Source organism: Trichosurus vulpecula, chromosome 4 (genome assembly GCF_011100635.1).
Source record: "Trichosurus vulpecula isolate mTriVul1 chromosome 4, mTriVul1.pri, whole genome shotgun sequence".
NCBI classification, from domain to species: domain Eukaryota; kingdom Metazoa; phylum Chordata; class Mammalia; order Diprotodontia; family Phalangeridae; genus Trichosurus; species Trichosurus vulpecula.
Window position 1 is genome coordinate 16967866 of NC_050576.1, and position 12266 is coordinate 16980131.

General features: G+C 47.9%; 1 protein-coding gene across 6 annotated transcripts in view; it reads left to right on the forward strand.

The window, feature by feature from the left end:
* Positions 1-12266, forward strand: part of DOCK7 (dedicator of cytokinesis 7) — a 178952-nt gene that overhangs the window by 90149 nt on the left and 76537 nt on the right. For all 6 annotated transcript variants that reach the window (XR_005010150.1, XR_005010151.1, XM_036753879.1 and 3 more), the window contains exon 15: positions 7397-7514. Coding sequence is in view for 4 of the 6 variants with exons in the window: in XM_036753879.1 (XP_036609774.1) it covers positions 7397-7514 (118 nt within the window). In the remaining 2 variants the exon portion in view is untranslated. The remainder of the gene's footprint in view (positions 1-7396; positions 7515-12266) is intronic.

Consider the following 12266-nt stretch of genomic DNA (forward strand, 5'->3'; position numbering starts at 1 on the left):
AGCTAGAAAAAGAACTTCAGGACAGGAGGCTTGGATAAAAGCAGCATTTTTAGAAATTATTTTCATTTGTCTTTTTTATTTCTTCTGTCTGACTTAAACTTTATGTTGAGGGGAACAGAACTCCTATTTTCCTTGAACTTCTCTTTATACAAATAAAACTGATGGAGTTATGTTGTGTTGTAGAATAGCCTAAATAGCCTTACTAAAAAGATCAGCTTTCAAGAATACTAGGAAATTTGCCAAGCAAGTTAAAAGAGAATTCTTTAACTTCAGAAACCTTAGAACAACCCAAAGCTCTCAGCCCTTTAAAATACGTGGATGCTTTGTAGCCTTGTTTGAAATAGCAGAGAAGCAAAGTCCTTTATCTTCCCTCGATTGCTGAGGGGGTGGTGATTGTGAAATCCCACGGAGGTGCGATTTCCTAATGTCACACAGGGCATTTGGGGATTTCGTTTCTTTTCATTTTCTAGCCCACTTCCTTATTTTGTCTTGTAACCTCTTTAATTTGTATTTTGCCCACACATTCCTTCTGCAGCCACTAACACTCACTGAAAGGGGCCTGATTAAACATTGCAAAGTAATTTTCCGTTCAAAATCTACACATGCCCATGGACCTGAATGATCATGTGATAAAAGAAGCCAAATTTCACTCCCTCTACTTGCTCAGAAATCGACAATCCCCCAGTCAGTAGCAATTTATTAAGTGTTGTTTACTGTGTTCCAGGAGACTTTTATAATAAGAAATGAAGACAACTAAGAACTTATTTCTGTTTGTATTTTAAGGAAGAAAATCACAAGTGTATCAGTGCTTATTCTTTTTGAACAACTAAAAGAGTATTTAGTAAGCATTTATCATGTTTCAAGTGTTGTGCTAAGTTCTGGAAGTACAAGTGGGTTGTTTTTTTTAAAGACTGGTTTCTGTTATCTTGCCCAGGCTGAGAGTTTAGGGGCCACTCATGGGCCTGATCCTGCCACTGATGGGCACCAGAGCTTTGTCCTGCCCTGTTTCCAGCTTGGGTGAGTCCACCCCTCCTTAGGCAGCCTGGCGGACCACCCCCAATAGGACACTCTACTGGCAGAACCCCTTTCAGTTCAAAACTACCAGACTGAAGAATCTATGTGCCGTAGCCTCCTAGGGAGCTGGATTATAAACATGTATCACCAGAGCATGCTTGCTTTCCAAGGAGCTCATATTCTGATTAGAAGAGATGGTACATGTGGGAGGGCTCCATTGAGGGATCACTGGCAAGGCCCAGGAATCCTGAGGGCTCAGTTGCAGGGCCTCCGGCATAAGGCCCAGTGGTCCGGAGAGTGCTACAGAAGGGTAGATGGCAGTGCCTGGGCTCCAGATGGTTAGAGGGTCAGGCATGGTGGCCCATTCCCCTCCTGGAAGGATGTATCAAGAAAGTCCTGTATCCAGCAGACTGTCATTGATAAATACTGTGTAGTAAAACATGACCAAAGTAACCGACTCAGAATCTAACCAGGGATTCATTTTTACCAGTCTATTTTAATGTCCTATTTCCTTTCCACTCATCCCTCCCCCTTTAGTGAACTCTATCATAAGAAAGGCAGCAAAAACAAAAACTGTGCTTAGCAGTTAATCCGAGGGTGGAACTTGCCCTTTCTCCTGCCTCTCCCCTGCCCCCCAACCTGAGAGAAGGGAGGTGCACCGCCACAGCTCCCACGGGCCTGCCACGGCTCCCCTGCGTTGCCATGGTCCCTCTGCACCCACCACAGCCCCCCTGCTCCCGCCACCACCCTCTGCACCTGCTGCCACCCCCCTGCACCTGTATTGATCATTGTCTCCAAGCTGGGGTCTGCTGATGGGGAGGGACACCTTCATTTACATCCTTGTCATCTTGTGCCACGTGTTATCCTCCTGTTTCTGCCTTCCTCCCTCAGATCTGTTCATTTGACTCTTCTCATGTTGCTCTGAATTTCTCCTAGTAGGTATTATATCACGCTGTTATTTATCCATCCTACAATTAATTGTCTCCCTCTTTAACCACAATTTTCTGCTACAGAAAGTGCCAGCTTTCTCTCTGAAAACTGCTCATTTTTTTTTGATAACTTGTCTCCTAGAGGAGTGGTTCTTCACTTCCTCTGTGTCAATCCCCCATACGTCTCAGATTCTCTGCTTTCGTCAGTGAAACTTTATGTCCGGATTTGTCTCTGCTTGCTAGTTTGTCTTCACATTTTGTTGATTTTGCATCAGTTTTGTTGTACAAAAGCATCTGGATTTTATGTCATTTAAATTGTCCATTTTATCTAAACAAAAATTCTTTAACTTAATGTTCATGTCAGCTGAGCCTCGTGGAAGATAGGAAAGATGAACAGGAAATTGGAAGATCAGATTCTGTCGTTGAGTTCCTATAGTGACTGGGAAAAAAATGAAATCCTGTGGAGTCCTCTGTGCCAGCGTGTCCTCACTGTGATTTCTGGAGGGTTTTGTTGTGCTCATGAAAAACTGGGAGAATAAGGAAGTGCTTCTTTGTTTACCTAACAGATGGTCCAGTGGGCAGTGATGGGTTTGATTTGATACAGGAAAAGGCTACTAAAGTTTAGACGTTCTATGGGTGACTCTTGTCATCTCTTTGGAAAGCTAATTATCTCACTGTTCTCTACAGAGCATTGCTGATAGCACTGTGACTAGCAATAGGGGAGGTCAGCATAGCCGTGCATTTGATGAAATCGTGATGAATTAAGTCTTGTCTGTGTTGTGGCCTCCACTTCATTCTCAGACCTTCTCAGTCCTCCCCCCTTTTCCCCAGTTTGACAACCTAAAAATAGTATAAGGAAAACCTGTAGCTATTTTTTTCATTCTTTGCAAATCTGTTCAGTATAGAAGTTTCTTCACAAATGGAGAAATCTATTTCCAGTGTTGCTGAGGACAACAGTTTCCATGAGACATTCTGTTCCTACATCGGGGTGTAATCTTGGCCACTCAACTGGCTAATGTTTGTCACCTGAGATGAAGCCTGGGCGAGATAGTTAAACTTGTAAGGGAAGGCCTGTGACCCTCAGCTGCGTATCCGCGCCATGGGACTATAAGCATCTATTCAGCACCTCAGTGCAAGGTCCTTGGGGTGAAAGGTCTGAGGTGTGCTCGGTGGTAGATTTAGGGATTGATGTGCAAATGATATCTACCTGTTTATCTACCTGGATTTGGATAAGAGATGTCGATATCCTTGCCAGTATGCAGATCCCTAACATGGCGGATGATGGCCACCCTGTGGACGGGGATCGAGTAAGATGGAGTCGTTAGTACAGCAACATGGAAAGGTTCACCTTCGATTTTAAAAAGCCAGCTCTGCAATATAAAATGGGGAGCCATAGGTAGGCAGCAGTTTCCCTGAAAAAGACCTGGGGGTTGTAGTGGCCTCACTAGAGGCTCATTGTGACTCATCAGTGTGATACGGCAAGCAGATGAGTGAACGCAGACGTTATAATCTGCATTTCCCAGAGAAGCTGAATGCGGTGGTGACTTGACCTGTGGTCATACAGTTGGTCAGTGTGGGAGACAGGATGTGGAGGCAAGGACGTCCTGACTCTAATCCCAGCACTACGAACACTGCACCACACCGCACTGCCTTGAGCCCACAAGGATGAGGGCTCATACCAAGGGCATGTGATGGAAGTGTCAAGGACAGGTTCAGGCCCAAGTGCCAGGGGACATCTGAAGAGGGAGCATCTCCTCTGCCCCAAGTTTAGAAGTGGCCAGTGCCCGGCCTGGTGTGGTTCCAGAGTTGTGGGTGTGAAGCCAGCGAGTTGGCGGCTCTCTCTGGCACTTGCCGCCTGTGTGACCTTGGGCAGACAGCTCATCTCAGCTGGACCATGATGGAATTGGGCTGGATGCTTTCTGAGGTCCCCTCAAGGCCCTGAGTTGAGCCCTCGTTGGTATAAAATCAAGGGTCTTTGATTGGAGAAAAGTACATTGTGGCATGAGAATGAAAAGGGTTCAGTGAAGAACCATCCTGAGCCAACAGCCTTGTCTGATTGGGAGGCCATGGTTCTGGCAGAGCTGACCCGCCTATGGCCCGACCAAGGGGTTAGCAGTTCCTAGGACCAGCCTCTCTACCAGGCAAATGCATACATATGTTGGGAAGGTTGACACAGTATTGTTTCTCACTCAGGAATTCTTACTTTCTGATTGATGGTTCACTATTTCAGCATCTTTGTTCCCACTCACCTTTGATTTCCTGTGAGTAAACTTGGGCACGTAGACTGAACAGCTAATCGTGCGTCAGCCTGACTTGGTGGCAAGTCTGTCCTTCCAAAGTAGCAGAATCGATGGGAAGAAATTCCGTTGCAGATCTGAGCCTCCTTCCCAAAGAGGAATTGGTTGCTGGCACGGAAATGATGGGAAGTTTGGGAAGAAGTGACCACATCATTGTAGAATTTAGGCTAGAAGAGAGGAAAGCCAAACCAAGTCTAAGAAGCAGCCTAGATTTTCAGAGAGTAGATTTTTAAAGGGTCTAAAGAAAGCCCAAGGGGGATGCCAAGCACTGATACTTTACAAGGGAAGCCATCCTCAGGAAAGACAGGAAGGGGGTCACAAGAACAAAAAGAGAAACCATTTAAAGGAAGAGGGAGATTTATGAAGGAAAAAATGGTGTACATGCAGAGGACTCTCATGAACCAAGTTAAATTTTTAAAAGAGATGTAGAAGATAGCAGCAGGGATGGGTGAGAGGAGGCTATAAAAGTGTCAGTCAGTCAACCAAGAAGCATTTGGTATTGAGCACCTACTAAGTGCCTGGCACTAAGTACTGGGAGGTGTGAGGATACAAAGAAGGGGCTTCCTGCCTAGCTGGTAGAGACAACTTAAATAACTCTGTACAAAATGGATACCAACTAAATACAAGGTGATTTGGGTAAAAGGCACAAGCAGCTGGTGGGGGTCAGGAAAGACATCCTGGGGAAGGTGAGGCTTAGGCTGAGACTTGAAGGAAACCCAGGATTCCGAGAGATGGAGGTGAGGAGGCTGCGGGCGCAGGCAGGACGTGAGCGGTTGTTCTGAGGTGTAGCCAGAAGGCCAGTGTGACCTGACCCTGACGTTCACGGAGGGCAGTGATAGGCAGAGGCTGCACGAGTGTTTGGGGGCTGTCTAGGTGGCTGAGGGCCTTGGAACCCGCAGGCCCTGGGGAACTTATTGGGGAGGGGGAGCTGCACAGACTTGGGATCACAGTGGGAAAGGATAAAGGAGGAAAAACACAAAATACCCGTGTTAATGGGAGACACAAATTCTAACAGCCTGATCCTGGACAAATCCAGCCCCCTGACCAGACGGGCTGACAGGTGAACTCTCTGAAGTGAAGGCCCAGGGATAGTCCTTAGGGAATCCACTCACACTGTCCTTCCAAACCGGATTCTGCCCACAAGGGCAGTTTATCCTTAGAGTCCAAGGATTGTAAACAGAGGTCGTAGAATTAGTCAACGTTAGGTCTGGAAGGGACCTGAGAAATCATCTGGTCTTTTACTGATAAGGAAGCTGATGTAACTTAAGTTTTTAATATGTCTGAAAAACATTGAAATAACACACACACGTGTAAATGTGTCTATATATAGGCACACCTATTATACATTCACACACTTACGTGCATCACTTTAAGATTTCAGAGTCTGCTGTCATATCCTGAGGGAGATAGGGAGCAAAAGTATTTTCCCATATCATCAGGGAGGAAAGCGAGGCTTAGAGTTTGTGGTTCTCTCTAGATCATAGAACCGCCGAGTGTCAGAGCTTGAACTTGAAGTTGGTCCCTCTGCTGCCGTTGAACTAGGAAAGAGCCCAAGATAAATACAGACTTTTAATAGCACTGCATTAACATTTATGTGAATGTTTAATGATAGGAGAATCCTGGCTTTACGAAAGCTAGAATTGAATTAAATTTAATGAAAGCAACTAATAACTGTTAGAGGCATTTAAAAGTTCTTCAATCAAAGAATGTGGATAAAAGGAACGTGGCTGGTATCACATAAATGATTGCTTTTGTTCTCATGGACCGCCAGTCACCGAGCATTTATTTATTAAGCACCTACTTTGTGCTGGGCACTCCGTGTTAATTGCTGGGGATACAGAGGAAGGTGGGAATGGTCCCTCTCCCAAGCAGCTCCCAGTCTAAAGGGGCAGAGACAACATGCTGGCCATTGTGTCTAGATGACAGAAGCTAGAGGAGGAATGGATTGGGGCCGAGGGTGACTGTGGCAGCTTGCACCTCAGAAGGAAGGCACTGAGATGCAGGAGGCCCTGGGGCTTTGGCTGACACATTGGAGGCAGAGCCCGGAGGCTACATTGGGGTGTCCTTCCTGAGGACTTTCCTCCATCCCTCCCCCCTTCCCCAGCGTTCTCTCTGTTGTGATGCGTGTGCACGCTCTGTCCCCTCTGTTCAGGAGAAAAGGTCCTCTTTTCTTTTACCACGTCTAGCCATGTCCTGGAGCCATGTCTAGCAGTCACCCATACGAGGAGATGTTTCTTTTTATTCCTTCGAAATATGTAGTTTCTAAGAAGCTTCTAGCATCTTGCCCTAAAATGCAGAGCAAGGAGAGGCCGTGATGGAAGGAGCCCTGCCTTCAGGCTCCAAGGCCCAGGCCTGGCTCAGATGTGGCCCCATCACCTTTATTGTGTTTCTTAGGACCAATGCCCCCTTTCTTCTCTGAGTCTTGGGTTACCTATCTCTGAGCGAGGGGGTGACACCAGACCTCCAGTCCTTCAGCTGTGACACTGTGTGGCATAGAAGCCCCTCTTCCACATCCTTGCAGGTGAGACAGGACCGCCCAATTGCCTCCGATTTCTGAGGTCTTTGATTTGATAAGATGCTAGATCTCTGTACGACTTCAGCTTTATCGTTTTCCCTGATATTTTCAGAATTAACATGATTTTATGACATATCTAATTATTTTATTGACTATGTATCATATGTAATTATATATTATTAGAACATGCATAAATTTTATAAAACACCATTTATGCAGAAATCAGGCCTGACCTTTAATGACCTATGTCATTATTATGAAAAACTTCTCCTTTCCAGCCTCAGATTTACTGTTTTAAGTGAAATAAGGTGACGACAGTGAGATTTGGATCTCTCTCTGAAGGCCCAAGTTATTGTCTCTTCCTACGAAGTTGTTCATTGCTAGTTAGTGTTGGAACCTTCTGGAAAGTTTGTTTTTAAAAACTTTCAGTGATCTAGAAATACTAGAACAGATCAGCGTTTGCTAGATGGAATTGGTTCAAATTTTAGACATCTTTTCAACTTTAAGCCGGCATATGAATCCACGCTCACTTTGATTTATTTTTATTCAAGTTATCTTTTTCTTTGAAGAATGTTTGCTGATATGTTTTTTCTTTATGTGAAAACTAACTCTTTTTTTTTTTTGCACTCTTGACTTTGCAGGAATCTCCTCTATGTATATCCCCAAAGCCTCAATTTTGCAAATCGCCAAGGTTCTGCCAGAAACATTACTGTAAAGGTCCAGTTTATGTATGGAGAGGATCCAAGCAATGCGATGCCGGTAAGAAATGGGATTTGTTTTTCTTCCTCTCCTATCTAGCTGTGGTTTTGTTTTCTCACACTTGGATAGGAGCCAAAAAAACTCAAATCTGAAATTATCTATTAAAAAGTCTAAGTATAGAACTTTCTGTGTGGATACAAATGTGTGTATTTCCAAACCAAGTTAAATATTCATTCATTCAACAAATATTTATTGACTGGTCTACATGTTGCAGGGAAGTCCAGCCATGACCAAGATAGATGGTGTCTTATCTAGGCAGTTTATTCTGTGGTTGGGGACAGAGGACATGTCTGCAGATAATTGCAGCATGAGGCAATGTGTGATAGACCCGTCATTTAAGAGCGCTCTAGATGGGTAAGCTGGTAAACTTTTGGCTGGGGAGATCAGGAAGGGCCTGATTTAAATTGGCTTTGCAGGGATGGAGTCAGTCGAGGGAGCTACAGTGGGAGGGCATTCCCAGACTGAACAAAGGTGTGGCGGTCACTAAGAGAGGAACGTGTTTAGGAGTGGCAGATTCTGTTTGCCTGAACTGAAGGCTTCAGTGTGGGGAAACAGAGCTGTGGATGAGGCAATAGCCAGATTGGGGTGGGGGGGCATCCCTCAGGAAAGGCTGGCTCACCCCTCCATGGGGGTCTTCAGTCAGATCTGGAATGGCCTCATGGTGGGTTTGTTGTAGAGAGAGTCCTTATGCAGCTATCCGCTAGCCCAAAGAGCCTCTGAGGCCGTCGTACCGGGAGTCTGTGATTCTGGACCAAGTGTCAGCTGCATCCTTTTTAAATGAGAGCCTGTGATCCTGGGGCTTCCGCTGGAGCTTGGGCCTGGAGGAACGCTGTGTACACATGTGTGCGTGCTGGAGCCAGCTTCAGCTGGCTCCCGGCTGCCAGGTTTTCAGTGAGAGCATTTACATCTCAGAAAGAGGCAAAAGCCACAAGTCAGGGCTTGCTTTATTGTTTTCTTGATTCATTAGACTGAAGAATGTGGTAGAGAAAATGGCAGTATTGCAGCCTAAATATGTGTGTGCGCATGCGCATGGGGTGTGTGTGTTTGGGGGGTGGGGTTGTTAATACACAAGGTGTTTCTGATGGTCCTCAGTAGATGGGAACCATCAGTGTTGTGGAGGGATTTGATGGGAAGAAGGAATAACACTGGCAGCCAGCTGCAGTGCAGAAGGTGTTGGCTCTGTGGGCAATTGGCAGTGAGGCCTTTAGACCAGGAGGGCGGGGATGGGGTCAGAGACCTGGGTCCAAGGGCTCCTGCTGTCTGGTCTGTACTTCAGTGAGCTTATCTGGAAAATGGGAAAAATCATGCTTCTGGGCCCTCTTCCCTCCCCATCTGGGGGCTTCTTGGGCATCTCCATGGCTCCTGGGACCACCGTTCTGTCTATATTCTCTCTGTCCTGGGACCTCTGCTCTGTCTACACTCTCTCTCTCTTTCCCTGGTCCTCCACTCTGTCTATACTCTCCCTCTCCCTCTCTCTCTCTCTCTCTCTCTCTTTCTCTCTCTCTCTCTCTCTTTCTCTCTCTCTCTCTCTCTCTCTCTCTCTCTCTCTCTCTCTCTCTCTCTCTCTCTCTCTCTCTCTCTCTCCTGTCTCTCCTGAAATACAGTCACCTGCTGCTCCCATATTTCCTGCCTTCCCAGGCCCACACTGGTGGCATCTGAAATCCTGGCCTTGCCCTTTTGTGGATGCTCTTGCCCTTCCATGGGGCAGCGCAGACCAGGGCTTGGCCTCTGGGCCTCAGTTCCCCGTGGTGGTGACAGTTGCTCCAACCTTACCACATCTTCCTGAAGTTACTTGATGCATGTGAAGGTGTTGCCAACCTTCAAACACTATGAGGATGTTGGTGAAGATTGTTCTTTTCAGGTGGGTTGCCTTATAGGAAGCCTCACTCCTTCCCTTTCCCTCCCTCCTCCCTCCCTTAACTAGTCACTGACCAAGTCTGGTCAGGTCTCCCACGTGGTGCTAGTTCAGGCCTAATCACCTTGTCATTGTCTTATCACTGGGTTCCCTTTGGTCAGGCAACGTTGATTAAGCACCTACTATGTGTCAGATGCCTCTAAGCATAGGAGATACAGAAAGCGGAAGGCAGGCCCTGCCTTCGAGGAGCTTACAGTCTCATGGGGGAGACGGCATGCAGATACAGGCAGGCAGATACAAAGCAGCTGATGCATGGAATTAATAGGAGATGAAGAACCAAGGAAAGGCAGGAGAATGAAGAGGGCTGGGGAGGCTTTTGTGAGGAGGTGGGACTTGAAGGAAGCTAGAGGGGTCGGTCAGGGAGGGGGGACTCTAGAGAAAGTGCCTGGAGCCGCCACAGGGAGGGTCTTGCTTATGGCAGTGTGAGACCAGTGTCACAGGATCACAGGGCCTGGATCAAGGGCAGACTGGAAAGGCTGGGGGAGGCAGGTTAGGGAGGCCACGGGGAGCTGCTGAAGGTTGCTGAGTGTGGGCAGGGGTAATGTGGTCAGACCTGAGCTTTGGTGGCTGAGGGAGGCTGGCTGCAGGTGGGAGCCTGGGGCGAGCAGAGGAGCGGGTCAGCAGAAGAGGGGGGCAGTTTGAGAGAGACTGCGGAGCTGAGGGCGACGGGCCTCAGCAACAGACTCTCCATCTGTCTCCTCCTCAGTTTCTCCTCTGTGTGACACCCACATGGAGACGCCTAAAGTCTGCATCTGATGGTATCGCTGCCCAGAAATCTTCCGCGGCTTCCTTTGGGATAAAACAACAAACTCCTCAGCCTGCCAGTTAAAGACCTTCACAGTCTAGCCCCCATGCGCTCTTCTAGTCTTGTTTCTCATTGTCTCCCAAGAAGGCAGTGACAGACATCTAGCCTGTTTATTGTTGAGTCCGTTCTCAGTCGTATCTGGCGCTCTGTTACCCCATTTGGGGTTGTCCTGGCAAAGATCCTGGACTGGTTTGCCATTTCCTTTTCCAGCTCATTTTACAGATGAGGAAACTGAGGCAAGCAGGGTGAAGTGACTTGTTCAAGGTCACACAGCTAGCGAGTGTCTGAACTCAGGAAAATGAGTCTTCCTGACTCCAGGCCAAGCGTTCTGTCCACCGCACCGCCATTTATATAATTATTGCGATTCGCATTTGCTTATATTATGATAAACATGCCATACAATATAATGAACACCTAGGTAGTGCCGTGGGCAGAGTGCTGGGCCTGGAGTTGGGAAACCCTGTGTTCAGATGTGGCCGCAGACACTTCCTAGTTGCATGGCCTCATTTCACCTCTGCCTGCCTCAGTTTCCTGATCTGTGACCCGGTTTGTCATGAGGCTAAGACGAGATGGTATTTGTGAAGTGCTGGGCTCAGTGCTTGCACACAGTAGATGCTTAATGAGTGCTTATTCCCTACCTTGTTTTCCCCTTCCCACGTTCTCCCCTTGCTGCCCCTCAGTTACAGTATTCCCCCTCCTCCCTGCACAGCACTTACCCAGCTGTTCCCCAAGTCTAGGGGTGCCCCCATCTTGCCGTGGCCCCTGTGAAGACTCGGCTTCCTTCCTGGCCCAGCCCATTCCTCAGGCTCCCAATGGCCCGGCTTTCCCTTGTGGATCACTTTACCTGGGTTCAAGGTGGGTCCTGGCATCTCTACCAGTGAGGGCAGAGTCTGCTTCCTTTCTGCTCCTGTAACCCAGCCCCACTGCATAGAAGGGTAATCAGTATTTGTGGAATTGACTCCAGAGGGTCAGTTCTGGGGGGGATGCCCTCCCTGCTTCACTGAACTTTCTCCCCTGGTCCTCCTTGGGATAGGTGTGCCACATCTGCCCCTCTGCTTCCCGTTTCTGCTCTGCCTCTGGTCTCTGGGGGCAGGAACTCTCTTGTCATCAGTAGCGATTTGGGGAATGAATGAATGCTAGAGAAAGGCTTGAGAGCATCTGCATCGTCCGGATAGGGCATGCTCAGAAGTCGCTTCTCACTCGGGCTGGCCGTCAGGCCTCCCTCCTCTTTGCCCAGGCCAGATGCTTCATCATCGTCCACTGAAGCAGAATGCCATGGGCTGTATGGGGCTGACAGCTCCACGCTGGACAGGCTGTCCTGGAGAAGGAGCCACAGGCAGGGAGCAGGGCCATCCCACGTCTTGTTGTGTCCGTGGGGAGGGAGCAGGGCCATCCCCTGTCTTCCTGCGTGGGGAGGGAGCGGGGCCATCCTCTTCTTGTGTCCATGGGGAGACCTGTCACTGGAAATTCTACTTATTCTGGTGCCTCACATGTCCGTCGCTTTGCTAAGTTTGCTCAAATGCTTAGGAAGATGGGGGTTGGTGAGAGGCGCAGGCTAAGGGGTCTGTGTTTTCATAGCCCTGAGCGATCATCTTACAGGCATTAAGCTCTACAGGCAGAGATCAGGGATTCATTGAGAACCTCCCGGCTGCTTGACCAGAGTAGGGTGAGCCCTGGCACATCAGCACTTTGCCACCAAGCAGTCATGCACATAAGGGACATGGCACATTGAATGGCATTGTAATTATGGGTAACTCGTGTTTGCATTTTGGGGCTAATATTATTTTTGTACTGGTGAAAATATCATACAGAGGACCTGAGTGTGAGTTCTGATTTCTGGAGCTTCTTCCTCTTAGTGGTATGACCGTCACCTCTCCCTGGCTGTGTCCTCCTCTGTAAAATAGGAGTCATCACGCTTGCCCACGCTGCCTGGGAGGCTTTTGTGGGTGAAGCGTTCTCCATGGCATTATCACGTTATCGTTAGCAGTGTCCTCCCAGAGTGCTCCCTACCTGGGAAGCCGTGGGGAGGCAG